At 40.6% G+C, this 13,938-nt stretch overlaps 2 protein-coding genes across 3 annotated transcripts in view; both read right to left on the reverse strand.

The window, feature by feature from the left end:
* Positions 1 to 7,369, reverse strand: part of myot (myotilin) — a 15,185-nt gene extending 7,816 nt beyond the window's left edge. The window contains exons 1-3 of one of the 2 annotated variants that reach the window (XM_020595460.1): positions 7,261 to 7,369; positions 2,174 to 2,387; positions 690 to 1,603 (exon numbers count right to left, since the gene is read on the reverse strand). In XM_020595460.1, coding sequence (XP_020451116.1) covers positions 690 to 1,579 — 890 coding nt within the window. In that variant the 5' untranslated portion in view covers positions 1,580 to 1,603; positions 2,174 to 2,387; positions 7,261 to 7,369. The other variant, XM_020595461.1, reaches the window with a different exon arrangement.
* Positions 7,370 to 8,773: 1,404 nt separating this feature from the next.
* Positions 8,774 to 13,118, reverse strand: LOC109957500 (palladin-like). The gene is made up of 7 exons (XM_020595406.1): positions 13,046 to 13,118; positions 12,762 to 12,930; positions 12,511 to 12,573; positions 12,193 to 12,334; positions 11,677 to 11,700; positions 9,078 to 9,197; positions 8,774 to 8,970 (listed from the first exon to the last, which is right to left on the reverse strand). Exons 1-7 carry the CDS (start codon positions 13,051 to 13,053, stop codon positions 8,774 to 8,776), a joined length of 723 nt encoding a protein of 240 aa, XP_020451062.1. The 5' UTR covers positions 13,054 to 13,118.
* Positions 13,119 to 13,938: the final 820 nt, after the last annotated feature.

The raw sequence follows: 13,938 nt of genomic DNA on the forward strand, positions 1-13,938 counted from the left end.
AACACACCCTCTGGTCCCCCTTTTTGAAAAGAGGGACCACCACCCCAGTCTGCCAGTCCAGAGGCACTGTCCCCAACTGCCATGCGACATTGCAGAGGCGTGTCAGCCAAGACAGCCCCACAACATCCAGAGACTTGAGGTACTCAGGGCGGATCTCATCCACCCCTGGTGCCTTGCCACCGAGAAGCCTCTCAACTACCTCGGTGACTTCAGCTTGGGTGATGGACGAGTCCACGTCCGAGCCCCCGGCCTCCGCTTCCTCGTTGATTCAGAAAAATACTTTAAGGGTAAACAACAGTATGGTTAGAGTGTAGTTGTCCACCTGTGGAAAAACATCTGGAAACCGCCACAATAATTTTTAAAAAGCAAACATTTTCTCAGAGACCTTGTGTCTTTATAAAAGTTCTCCTCAATCACCAGGTGGAACTCAAGTGTGCAGAAAGTAGAGTTGATTTTAAATCTCAAATGGTAAGTAATGGTGGACCATTATGGTGGATCCAATTAATGTTAAATCACTGTCAAAGATAAATTAGTAACATCTCAGCTGACTGTGTTTAGGGAAAGGCTTCTCCACATAGCCTTGTTCATAATGCCATGTTAAGTATATACACATGTTGCTTTGGTCGTGTGGCACATTTTGGCTTTTCTGTGAACACGTGTATGTCAAATTGATGCGTACTGTGACTCACGTGTTAGATGTCCCCTTGTAGCTGGCAGGCAGGGAGACCACGGTGGGCGGTGCTCTGTTCGGACTGCTAGGAGTGTCGGGCTGTGGGAGGGAGGAGGAAGAAGAAGAGGAGGGAGAAAGAGGGGAGCAAGGGAGAGTAGGGGACACTGGGAGAGGTTGCTGGGGGAGGGAGGAAGAGGCCCTTATGGGGAGGACTGGGCTGTAAGGGTCGAGTGGGGAGGGGGAGGTAGAGAGGGGTGGAGTGTGGGAGTTCGGAGACAGTTTGGAGGAGGACAGGGAGGGCAGCACGGAGCAGAGGTAAGCAGCAGGTGCTGACAGGGTGTCCTGGTTGGCTGGCAGGGTGGCACTGCCAAGGCCGGTGGCACTAGGGACCCTGGGGGTGAGAGTGATGGTGGAACGCATGGTAGTGCGGGTGAGGGAGGATGAGGATTCTGGGAAACGAGAGGAGGTGGTGGTGGAGGTGGCAGAGGGACTGAGAGAGGGGGGAGTGGAAGATAGAGGAAGCGCAGCAGAGGAGGCTGGGGTGAAAACTGGAGAGCTGAGACCAGATGAGCAGGCGAACTTGGTGCCGTTAGCTTGGGTCTGGTTCTGACCGAGGCTCAGAGACTGAAACTGTAACTGGGTCTGAGACAAAGACTTGGACACTGGCTGGCTTTGTGTAGACATGGTTTTAGTTTGACTCTGGGTCTCTGTAAACTTTGGACTATTCTGGGAACTGCTGAGCTTCTGCTGGGAATTGTTCTGGTTCTCCTGGGCCTCCCTCAGTACACTTTCATAGCTGGGTGCCTGGAAGGCCGGCTGGGATTGAATAAAATGCCTCGGTCGCTCGTAGTTAAAGGCACTGGGAGGGAAAGTGCTGGAAGTAAAGGTAGGCAGGTCTGACAGGTTCATGTTGTTGCCTCCTGACTGGGGGGCCTGGAAGGAAGAAGAAGACAAAAAACAAAACTAATGTAGAATTATACCATTTTTAAGTATAATAAAGAGGAGACACTCAGAAACCTTTACACATTTCCATTTGCTAACTGACATGTTTAATGAATTTCAAATGTTATTAGATTAGAAAACAGATTCAACAGATTATTTAAAGTGGGGCCAAGACAATCAGTGTTAGGGGCGTTCTTAGTTTTTGTAAACAGTTTCTTACGTTCCTGCTGTTTAAAGTGTAAATAAAAGGAAAAAAAGCCAGGATTCAAATAAAAAAAAATATTATTTTGGCTATATACCTTCAACATACGCCCAAGTACAGGCAAGAGAGGGTAAAGGTGACAGATACAGTGTACTGCATACATTCACTGTCTTGGCTGCATAGAGTTAGCATGTATCTATTAAGTGTTTTCTCCCTTCAGTCCCTGTAAATATTAATTTTCTATTAATATTGAACTTTCCAAAGTTATCAAAACTGTACAAAACAGTTAAATATGAATAACAAGCAAAAAACCCCCAAACTTCTCAGATATCACAGAACAGTGAAAGAAGTGTTCTTACAGTGAAACTGAGCTTGCTCGGTGTGAACAGCCTGGATGCGTTCTCTTTGACTTGTGCTGGTGCTGGCGGTGAGGGCGGAGGGGGAGGGCTGGGCGTATAAGCTCGGACCAGGACTTCTGATGACCTTTGGTCCTCTGTGCTCAGAGCACTCTCCTCCTCACCTTGATTGAAGGGTTCTCCACAGGAGGGACTGGCCGGCTGAAGCTCTGGAAAACTGATGGGTAAACAGCTGTGTTAGCAAAGACATGAATATATTCATAAAAACTACAGGTACTAAGATGAGAGGCCATCCGACGGGGAGTCAGGGACACTGATGGGCGAGATGCAGAAACAGCTGTGATGAAAACCGCCTACAGAGTTCCTGAAGCCATCATGATGACACCCTGATCTGCAGGCACTACAAACCTAGTCTCAGCTCTACCAAGAAATATTACTGATGTTTAAAAAAAAAAAAGAAAATCAATGTAGAAGCTGACCAAGTTGTATCCCGACTGTCCTTCTCAGAGCTACTAACTTTAAATTCCCTATTTGAGCTTTTTACAGACATTAGTGCCATTAAACAATTTTTGTGGCGACATCTGATTGAATATTCACACAGAGCGTGCCAGCTAGCTACTGAGCTCCATGTCTGAACAACAAAAATGCACTGGGTTTGGTTGCCAAACACTTTAAAAAAAGCCCCCAGGGAGCAAAAAGTTGATCGCCCATAATCCCACATTTCTAAACACCAAACAGAGTCCAGCGAGTTTCAAAATCAAACCGGAAAACTGTAGGCTAAACAGTTGTTGTGAAGGAGTGCAAACATCCAGCTGGGGAAAAGTTGATTGTGTAAGAGGACAAAAACATGATGCATGGACTTTTGATCAAACTAAAAAAAAAAAAAAAAAAAAAAAAAAAAAAGAGAAAATATTCATTGTATCATTATTTTTCAGTGGTTGCCATGTTGGCACCACACTCACCCAGCACTGATGCTGAACCAGCTGAGGCGGGTCACAGCATCGTGATGTAATTTCAGTGGACAACTTTGTGATCCAGCCTGTACATATTACGAATGGCTCAGATTTTTACCATCAAGATCATTACGATGACTAGTGCACACGATTATAAATATCCTTAACTACAGATTATATGTTCCAATGCGGCTGCTGTGGTACCCATGGGACTGTCTAATGAGAGTAACAGATATGAATGGTTCTGCTCCCATTTCAACCCACTCAGTAGTTTTCTTCCTGCTCGTCCTCTACGTTTCTACTAGGAAAGAATTTTGTTCCCATGACTACCACAAATAGTCGGGGCTACACCGAAGCATACCGACAATGGCAGTCTCTCTGTTCGCTCGCTCTCTCACACAGTTTTTTAACATTTCTCTCCTGAAGGCACAATCTCAAATCCTGGGGGTAAAAATCCATTGTAAATATGCACATATGTAAAAAAATCTTGTTCTTGATTTCTCTCGAATGCTTTATATTGTCTTGTTTTAGGTATTTGAGTAGTTTTTCAGAGATCCTCATGGCTGAAATACAGGTATTTCCCCCATTGCGGGATTAATTATGAGTGTAATATTCTTGTCCGATTTCTTGGTCTCTCTCGAATACTATATCTTGTTCTAAGGTATTTTTAATTTGTTCTCAGGGATTAATTGTGGGAGGATCATTTTTGTTCCGATTGTCTCTCAAATACTATATTGTCTGGTTTTAGGTACTTTGGAATTTGTTTCTCAAGATATGTGTGTGGTGCTTGTTCTTACCCTCTCTTGCTGCTGGAACACAGGAATTTCCCCACTGTGGGATCAATAAAGTCCTACCTACCTACCACAAGTCAATTTTGGCCAACCAGTGTCAGCTGACCGACACTCTGAAACTTTGAACTGATGGATAATCACGTCTACCCTACTTACACTGAAAGGTGTTGAATCTCTGAGATCCGATATGTGCAAAAAATTTATTCTACGTTTCACAGTTAAGAAATATTGAGAGAAGTGTTTTGCAAGTGGACACTTAGTGGTTACATCCACTGGTTCTTCCATGGAACAGGGTCAAACTTTTACACTAACCAACAGAACAATGGGAATCAAAGACCTGCTTTGTGGTTGCAATCTGACCTTTACTGTATTCTTTGGAGGCAGATACAAAAAAAACAACCAAAAACCATATTTTTGATGAGTATTTTTTTTTTTAACAAAAACTTCCTAAAGAAGTGTAAAGATGCGACTGGAACATTAAATAAAACCTGTCCCTAATCTTTGGTGGACTACATAGCAGCAATAGTTCCAGCATTACCTGAAACATAGTTATGGGATTTCCATGCTAAAATGTAAAAGTCAGCATACACACCAATATAAGCTAATACCGCTTAGTCAAATGACACTGTTCTATGGACTGGTCAGGATGTAAGTGAGACATTTTGACATTGTCACAGGAGAAAGGGCACAGGTGTTCATAACTGTAACAATGTCTCTGTGCACTGGCATGCAGAACACCGGGGTCCTGGTGGTGTCACACCTGCAGTAATGATTAGGGTTTTTGTTATCAGTAAATCTAACATACACTGACACCAGAGTGCTGAAATTTGTTTTTAATGGTCATCACTAATGCTAACAATTAAATAAACTAACACTGGCATATCTTTAAAAAAAAAAAAACTCAATGAAGGTCATGTTTTGTGTCTCTACAAATGGCCATATTCTATAATGCACATGTACTGTATAGGTATGTGTGACTGGATATTAGCCTGCCAGAGTGTGTGTCTAAACCATGCAATGAGCGAATTAGTGAGTGCATCTTTAGTGTGTTGAAGAGTAGATCCGCATACTGCAATTCTACACTTTAAATGCTATAATGTGAAAGTAACGTGTGTGCCAGCACACGGGCCCATGTGTGCCAATTTCTGTGTGATTAAGTGGGCAAAGCTATATTGGTCTTGGAATTCGGACATCATATGGCAGGTGCAGACACTCCACTGGTGACCCTGCCCTGTCAAAACACACACGTGTTTGCTTAGTATAGTTGTGAGGACACTCATTGACATAATGCATTTCCTAACACCTTACCCTAAATTTAACCATCACAACTAAATACCTCACCTCAACCCATATCCTAAACCAAACCCAGTTCTAACCTGAGCCCTAAAACCAATTCACAACTTTCAAACAGGTCTTAGAAGTTGTAAGAAGCAGCAAAAATGTCCTCACATCAATGATACTGAACTAAAATTTGTCCACACAACCACAGAAAGATGTGTACACACACCCACCCACACACACCCACACACACACACACACACACACAGGAGCATGCTAAGCTGCAAGTTTGTCAGTGCTTAACAGAATGCAGGCTCAACCGCTAATTTGATAATATATAAACATCATTCATGCTGGACGCTTTGGGCTGGACTGGAACAATTTTTTATTTTGAGTCCACAGTTATATTTGTGTATTAATTCATTTGCCAACTACGTATCTAAACAACGACAGAGAAAATTAATTCTAGTGAAAGCTGGAGAAATTAAGTGACTTAATGTGTTAGACCAATGCTGAACAACCCAATATAAACTGAATATACCTTTCAACTCAGCCTCAATTCAACAGTGGCATAATTTTGAATGCTGCACCATGTTTTGGCTACAGCCAATCAGTGGTAGGAAGACAGTAGTAAAGTAAATTCATTATGAAAGGAAGAATGATTTTACACTGAAAAGTACACAAAAACACTTAACAAAATGACTCATAGATGTGCCAAATGCCAAACAAAATGTCTAAAAGAAAAGAAAAAAAAAACCTAACTATTTTCAGAGTTGGAAGTTTTTATTTTATTTTTTTTTTAAACCTACTACCTACTTTTTTTTTACCATAAGCAGAATATGGTGACATCACTTACCCAAGACTGTTATTTTATTGTAGGGGAAAAGTCCAAACCAACAAAAGCTCACACATTACGGATAATCCAGCTCCTGTCCCTCACCAAATAATGAAATCAATAAAATAAATCAGACAAACTTGAAGTTGGCCAGGGAACCTTAAAAGCCAGACTGCTGCCAAGCCATTTCTTAACAACTGCTGGTGTGTCTGCATGTCACATTACAGATGAGATCACGGCCCTGGACACAGATATGGCGTAGACACATTACACTCAGCCAAACATATTTTACACCATGAAACACTCACTGAATCTGAAGACTAACTGATATATCAAGTCACACTTACTTAACTGTATCAAACACCAGAGATACTCAAGTTTAAGAGATAAAATATTACTCTACATTCTGACTACACAGCATCTCTGGTACTTTATTACAGTTTACTAGGCTACACTTATGATGGTATACTTTTGAATATATACTGTGTTGCAGTCCTCACCGGTTATTCAATTTACTTGTGGCGCATTATCCAAAAGTGTTAAACAATGTTGTATTTACAACATAGTGTCTAACTAGAGATGTCGTTTCCTGTTATACTGACTGTACGTGAATGCACCAGGGTTAAGTCTGAAGGACAACACAGCCCGTATTTTACTTTAGAGATGAGCTCATAGCCCACTCTGAGGTACCACTGGGCTAAAATACCTGCTGTGTGCCAGATAGCAAACAATTCGATAGCACAGTTAAGTCACATAAACCACGTGTGTGGAATTGTGTAGGACAAGCAATACGGTTATGTGCCTTTTGTGCCACATCATATCAAAACAAACTAAAAACTGGATTTGTCTGCTACACTTTCAAACAGAGTATTCTCAAAATTATACAGCACATTTGTAATGTGTAACCTTCACCATAAGTCTCTCTTTGAACCCGGAATAACGTCGCTGACGAATTTAATTAAATTATCTGACGGATATTCCCCCGGTCCTGTCTCAAACAGCACCAACCAGATGACACAAACTCCCAAAATAGACTAAAAGCCACTTTCCAAGTGCTCCAAACATAGGTTGACATTTTAAGGAGGACAAAGAATATTAGGTTTCCAGGATATAATCAAAAAAAGTAAACAAATTTAAACATTACCGTCAATGTAGAAATAGCCTACATCAGGTTAAAAGTTCCCGAAAACGTAACCGCACACATGTGCGAAGAGACAGAGGACATTTTCTTACCTCGGTGACCGTTTCTACACCGCGGTCATTAGTCTCAGTCAGCTCAGCTGACTGAAATTTAACTTTCTCCGCACGAAGGACAACCCAAACTCTGATGTAAAGACGGAGGCTGGACTGCAACAGGTGCCACCGCGCTCACGAGGAGGACGTGGAAAGGCAGGAGCGCGCGGGTCCAGCCCAGCATCGTTTCCATGACGACGTCTGTGTTCACCTTCACTGGTTCAGTGCGCACACAGCTCCGAGTGGCCTACACCTTTCTTATATATGCTATTTTTGTTTTATTTTAGCTAACGAGTATTTCAAGAAAAAGTGATCATGAAACACGGCTTACTCTACAAATGTAACTTTTGTGAAACAGCGACACCGTCTGGGTACAACGCGGAACTACAATGGAAATAAACTACCCACAATATAATAATAACTATACCTCACTCAGAGCACAAACCTTCGCCAAGGCAGATCACTGTCCCCCATAATGGCATCACACCTAAAAGCAATATTCCCATGATAGTTTGAGCCTCATAATTTTATTCCTTGACCATGAAAACTAGCCGTGGCATTTGGAATCACACGTATATTATTATTGGTGGTTTCTTCAGGATCCAACTCAATAACTTTTGAATATATGTCAGATGTGTTGACTGAATCAGCAAAGTTTCAGCTAGAATTTGATATTACTTGCAGGTTTGTAGCCACATTTCTTGTGTCACAGTAGTGAGTTTTCCATGAGTCCTATAAATGTGAACATTCTGGATCACCACATCCACAGTATTACTTGGATCCAGATTATATTTTGGTGTGTGGTAGACCTCATGTGGATGTTATTATGCAATTTTTGTCCAAGCATTGTAAACATTATGTATGGAATTAGAAGTAAAAGTATTTAAATTGGCCCTCTGTCTCAAAGGTGAAGAATCCTTTAAAGAATTCCTGGATCTGTATGATGATCTGGACATAAACCAGAATCTAATCAGAGGTGGACCATACCCTAGCTTCCAAAAACTTTTTATCCACATCCACACTTAACTATTTCAGTTATGCTTTGAACAAACCAACCAACAAATAAACATTGGTGAAAACATTACTTCCTCCTTCGTGGAGGTGAAATGAATGAATGATTGCATTAACTAATCAATCAATTAATAAATGCGCCTCTTTCTAACGCTCAGATGTGTGCCCCCTTTAAATATAATTAAGTCAATAAATCTAAATCATATGGTCATTTTTTAGTGATTTGTAATTTATAATAAGAACATCACTGTAAATCGTAGAAGCAGTTTTGGTGTGTTGTAGGTAACTAAAAAGAACCAAGGGTCAGAGGCCATTTCTCCATATGAGAAAGGAGTAAAAGAAAAATTAGGGTGCGTCACCGTTTTTTGCTTCAAAATAAGACACAGTAGACAGCACCATAACAAAGAAGTACATCTCTGGTTTCAAAATACTCAGAAACACTGAGGTCAGTGTTACTTATACTGTAGACACTGAAAGAGATCAATGTGTCTGTACCATGTACTCACTCTGCAGTAGGGATGTGATCTTCCAGAGTGCTGTCAGGCCACTCACAAGGCAGGAGGCTCAAGGGGTCAGGCAGCACAGAGGTAAAGTCCTCACTGCTAGTTCTGCCCTGCTGTGACACTGTCTCCTCTTCCTGTTTGAGAGAAACTTCTAGATGCTGACGAAGAGCCTCAGTCTCCAGCTGCTCCTCCAGGTCTGCACAGATGGGTCACAGCAGGAGATGACTGACTAAAGACCAGGCCGGCAATTTTTATTGACTTGATAATGGATGAATTACTGTAATCTATAAACGGACAAGTCACCATTGTAAACCTTCAGCGTGGCTGAGCAGGAGACTGTGCCGAAGTCATTGAGAGCCACACATTTAAACAGGCCAGAGTCTTCTGGAAAGGCCTCGGTGATCACCAGAGTGCACAGCTCCTCTGTAAAGGTTAACACAACAGCATTCATTGTCAAAACACACTGAGCAGAGTAGAGTACTCATCCCCGCTGACTGACGTACTCTGTTTGAATGTATGTTAGCTTGTAGGGTCAGAAAGGCTTTGGATAGTTTGCCACACACAAGAGGCAACAAACTACAGTAAAGGTGTGGGAATTCTTAAATTCCTAAAATCAGTGGGAAAATAAAAGTCAGTTAGATCCACCAGGGTTTGTTTTGTCCCTTCATGCATGAAACCCCCCACAACCAATCAAAATGAGTACATCTCTGGTCAATATCACTAAAAGGAACAACAAGTCATGTCCATGGCTGAATATCTTGAACACACAAATCCACTTTTTCTCAAATCCAAGTTATTAAAAATACAAGACCTTGTGAAAATCAACACGGCACAACTTTTATTTAAAGCATTTCACAACCTATTACCTGCTAACATACAAAAGTTATTCATGCAGCGAGAGCAATTGTATAGTTTGACGGGCTATGGGAACTTTTCATTACCAATGGTAATAACTACTAGGAGGAGTTTCTGTGTGTCTGTATGTGGGGTTAAACTATGGAATATTTTGGGACTTGAACACAAACAATGTCAAAATATTCACCAATTTAAAGCACTTGATGAACAGAAGGTTCTGTCACAGTACACGGAGGATGGGGCTTAATCATCTGAAGATGTATTTATAGGCTGTATTATTTTACCTGGTAGGTGTCCTGATTACCATTGTTGGCAGGACTGTTATTGATACCAGTGGTAATATATGGCGTGTTTCCAAGATTTATTGTTTTGTTTTTTTGTTTTTCTTTCACATGTGTATATATGGAAATTGGAAGCTTGGTCAGCATTAATAATTAAGGAAGCAGCCACTATGTTCTTCTGTAACTGACCGGGGTGGGTTTAAATAAGTTTGACTTCTTCCCACTTCATTTTGAGCAATGGATTGATTTATGTTGTTAATGTAAGGGACTATACCTTGTAGGGATTGAATGCTTTTATTGCCTTGTTATATGTCACTATTGCTTGAAATAAATAAATAAAATGAAATGAAAAATGAAAGCCAAATGAAGCCCGTTAATTTGAAAACATAAACTTGACTAATTCGTCTATAATGAAAGGTCCATGTTGCAACAAATGTCAGCATAGCCTTCATCAGTGAGTGAAACATAATGCGTCGGGCATAAAAACACAACATTTTCAGAACAAAATGACTTCTACAGTCCAGAGTCAGTATTTAGTGTGACCTCCCTTTGGACATAGCACAGCTTGAAATCTTTTGGGGAGACTGTTGAAGTCTTGAAACCAAGACGGACCCTCCGCCATGTTTCACTGGAGGCTGCTACACTCATTCTTCCACTTCTGCTGCACATGCTGCTCCCCTGCAGCATACACTCTCTTATTATATTCTTATATATTTTTATTATATTGCTGCATTTGCTGCTTAAAGTGCCTTAGATTTTGTGTTACTTATTTATCTACTTTATATTTCATTTGTATTTTGTGGCATTCATGTGGACGGCAAAGTAAGAATTTCATTGAACAGGGAAACGTGTTTCCTAACTGTGCATATGACAAATAAACGCTTTGACCTTTGACCTTGACCTCTGTCCAACTCTTCTTTTCACATACTCTTGATGATTGGACCCGAACATTTCAAATGTCGATTCATCATTCCACAAGACTATTTTCCACTGATCTTCACTCTGATCTTGAGTGAGCTCTTGTGAGCTTTTGCATATCTCAGACTTTCTCCCTGTCCCCTTCTGTAAAAGTGATTTCCTGGCTGCTGTCCTTCCACAAAGGCCCTTCCTGATCAAGCCTCTTTGGACTGCAGAAGGATCGACATGGCATCCAGATGAAGCTGCCAGATGCGGAGCCAGGTCCTTGCTGGGTTTTCTCTGCTCTCTCAAAAAAGAAACTCTGAGAAACTTCTCATCAGATTTTCAGGGAACAAAAATAAACTACAGACTTTCCTTGGTCTTCCATTTCTGTTTTTGCTCTTGACCTTTCCAGATTTTTCATATTTTTTAGAACACCTTTAATACTACACCTCGAGTATTCAGTTTGTTTGCTGATTTTTTTGTGATATTTTCATGTTTTTTTAATACTGTGTACATATTGCCTATATTTTCTCACTGTATTTTGATAAATACATGTACAGAATATAGTCATCATATATAACAAAACTAATGGTTGTCTAAGACCTTTGCACTGTAAGAATGTGATTTTCCCCTTTTAAACATTGACTTGTCCATGTAAAATTTTTAAAGTTATGTTATTTGAAGAAACTTTAAAAACCTGAAGGGGTTCTCGCACTTCATAAAAATATATATAATTACATATTTTTAAAAATTTTAAATCAAAGATTGTCTTTCTTTTCTTATTTTGCCTTGTGATTCCCCAGATTTATTTTGGGCCCACCTCCACATTAGGAACACTTAGTATAAAGCCATTATTCTGTACTCACCTGGTACTGATGCAGTACTGGCCTCTGGAAAAACAAAAAAAGAAAAAGAATCTGTATCCTCTGGAATAAAAACACAGTTTTACATTTAAACCATTTTAGCTGCTGTGCTTATAAATTAAGAGAGATGCTGTAAATCCAAGCTGCTATACATCTGAAATGTGCAGCTTCAAGGTGTGGTGTATTTTTGTATTAGATGAATGAGTTTTTGTTTTCATGGATACATCACTTAAGTTTAGTGAGGTGTCCTATACAATGCTCAAGCTCTTTCAGATTCTTAAATCCATAAATTGGACAATGTGTTGGTACTGAACCGATCAGATGAGGAAAAAGCAGTAGACCTTTAAAATAGTAAGTCGGTCACAAACCTCAGGTGTTACTGACGGGGACACAGCTTTATTCTAGTTTGGGTGAGGTATTCACTTACAGTGACGTTATGATACCTTATTCTTCAGCTGTGTCTCCGAAGTAAAATACCTGTGTCATATGAACCCAACACACGCACAAACACACACTTACTCTTGCGTAGTATCCTAAAATCATCAGAGTCCAGTATTTGTTCATCCTCTCTGTACCACATGACCTGCAGGGGTGGAATTCCCCTTAGTCTGCACTCCAGGACCACCAACTGCCCCTTCACTGTGGACACGTCATGGAGACACTAGGGTAGGAGGATGATGATGATGATGTAACAGGTGACCAGACAAGGACAGAGACAAGAGGAAGAACAGAGATGACTGATATCAGAATAGATTCATACAGAAATAATAAGTTTTCCCAACTTCCACTCCAGTATCATTCTGTTTTGTACTGTACAAATATGTCAGTATATTATACCTTAACAAATGTAGCAGCCACTCCATTCCCTGAATACTGTTGATTGTATGTGGGTCTTTGAATCTGAAAACAGATAAATGACTTTCTTTTGTTAGTTATTCTACTTATTGTGTGTGAAAGTTTCGTGTGTCTGCAACATTACAGGGAAAACAAGTACCCTTTGCACATTTAAAAAGAGGTTTGTATGCAGAATTAATATACACTAACATGTCAATCAAGTGAGGTGATCATTTACAGTTTGATGTAATTACCCTCTGAGGGCTGATGCACAGCTGCTGCACCAGGCTGGACTGTCTCTGAGTGAGGAAAGTGGAGGAAGAGGAGTAGCTGGAGGGGCAGGAGGAGAGCTCCCGAGAGGAGGAGGAGGAGGAGGAGATGGTGAGAGACACGCTGCTGGTCTTCTTCTGCACCCTCTGGATGCTACACAGTCAACAGTTCCAATATATTAACAGTGAAATGATTATATCAGCCTGTGTTTTTTGGTTTTCTCTGTGTGTGTGTGTGTGTGCGTGTGCGTGTGTCCAGTCAGACTTACTGAGCCATGTTTCAGGTGTTTCCAGGAGGCAGCGACAGAGGTTATGTTACTCTCTACAAAGACAGAAGCAGAGTGTCACATATCGTACACTCTCTTCTTTTCACAGTGGCGTAGAAACTTGAAACTGCCAACACTCACTACATGAGTAATAAGTGGGGTTTTGAGACGATTAGCAAAGTCCTTCATCGGATTCATAAAGTTTTGCAGTGGTGTAACAGCAACTGAACACACTTCTCTCATCATTTGTCGACAGACTTCTCTCTCTCACACACACACACAAATACAGATGTGCACTTAAACACACATGCACACACAGATATGCCATGCTATGTCAACCTTTGGGTATGAAACATTCAAAAGTCTGGGGTTTGCACAGTTGGGAACAAAAATAAACTACAGACTTTCCTTGGTCTTCCATTTCTGTTTTTGCTCTTGACCTTTCCAGATTTTTCATATTTTTTAGAACACCTTTAATACTACACCTCGAGTATTCAGTTTGTTTGCTGATTTTTTTGTGATATTTTCATGTTTTTTTAATACTGTGTACATATTGCCTATATTTTCTCACTGTATTTTGATAAATACATGTACAGAATATAGTCATCATATATAACAAAACTAATGGTTGTCTAAGACCTTTGCACTGTAAGAATGTGATTTTCCCCTTTTAAACATTGACTTGTCCATGTAAAATTTTTAAAGTTATGTTATTTGAAGAAAAATTAAAAACGACTTACTGAGCCATGTTTCAGGTGTTTCCAGGAGGCAGCGACAGAGGTTATGTTACTCTCTACAAAGACAGAAGCAGAGTGTCACATATCGTACACTCTCTTCTTTTCACAGTGGCGTAGAAACTTGAAACTGCCAACACTCACTACATGAGTAATAAGTGG

The sequence above is a fragment of the Monopterus albus genome, unplaced genomic scaffold (genome assembly GCF_001952655.1).
Source record: "Monopterus albus unplaced genomic scaffold, M_albus_1.0 scaffold27.1, whole genome shotgun sequence".
NCBI lineage: Eukaryota > Metazoa > Chordata > Actinopteri > Synbranchiformes > Synbranchidae > Monopterus > Monopterus albus.

Excerpts from the sequence above, each read along its gene's own strand:
- LOC109957500 (XM_020595406.1), bottom strand. Across the intron at positions 11,701-12,192 it reads TTTTAGGATACTACGCAAGA|AGGCCAGTACTGCATCAGTA; the intron begins GTAAGTGTGTGT and ends TTGTTTTTCCAG. Across the intron at positions 8,971-9,077 it reads CACGCTGAAGGTTTACAATG|ACCTGGAGGAGCAGCTGGAG; the intron begins GTGACTTGTCCG and ends CCATCTGTGCAG.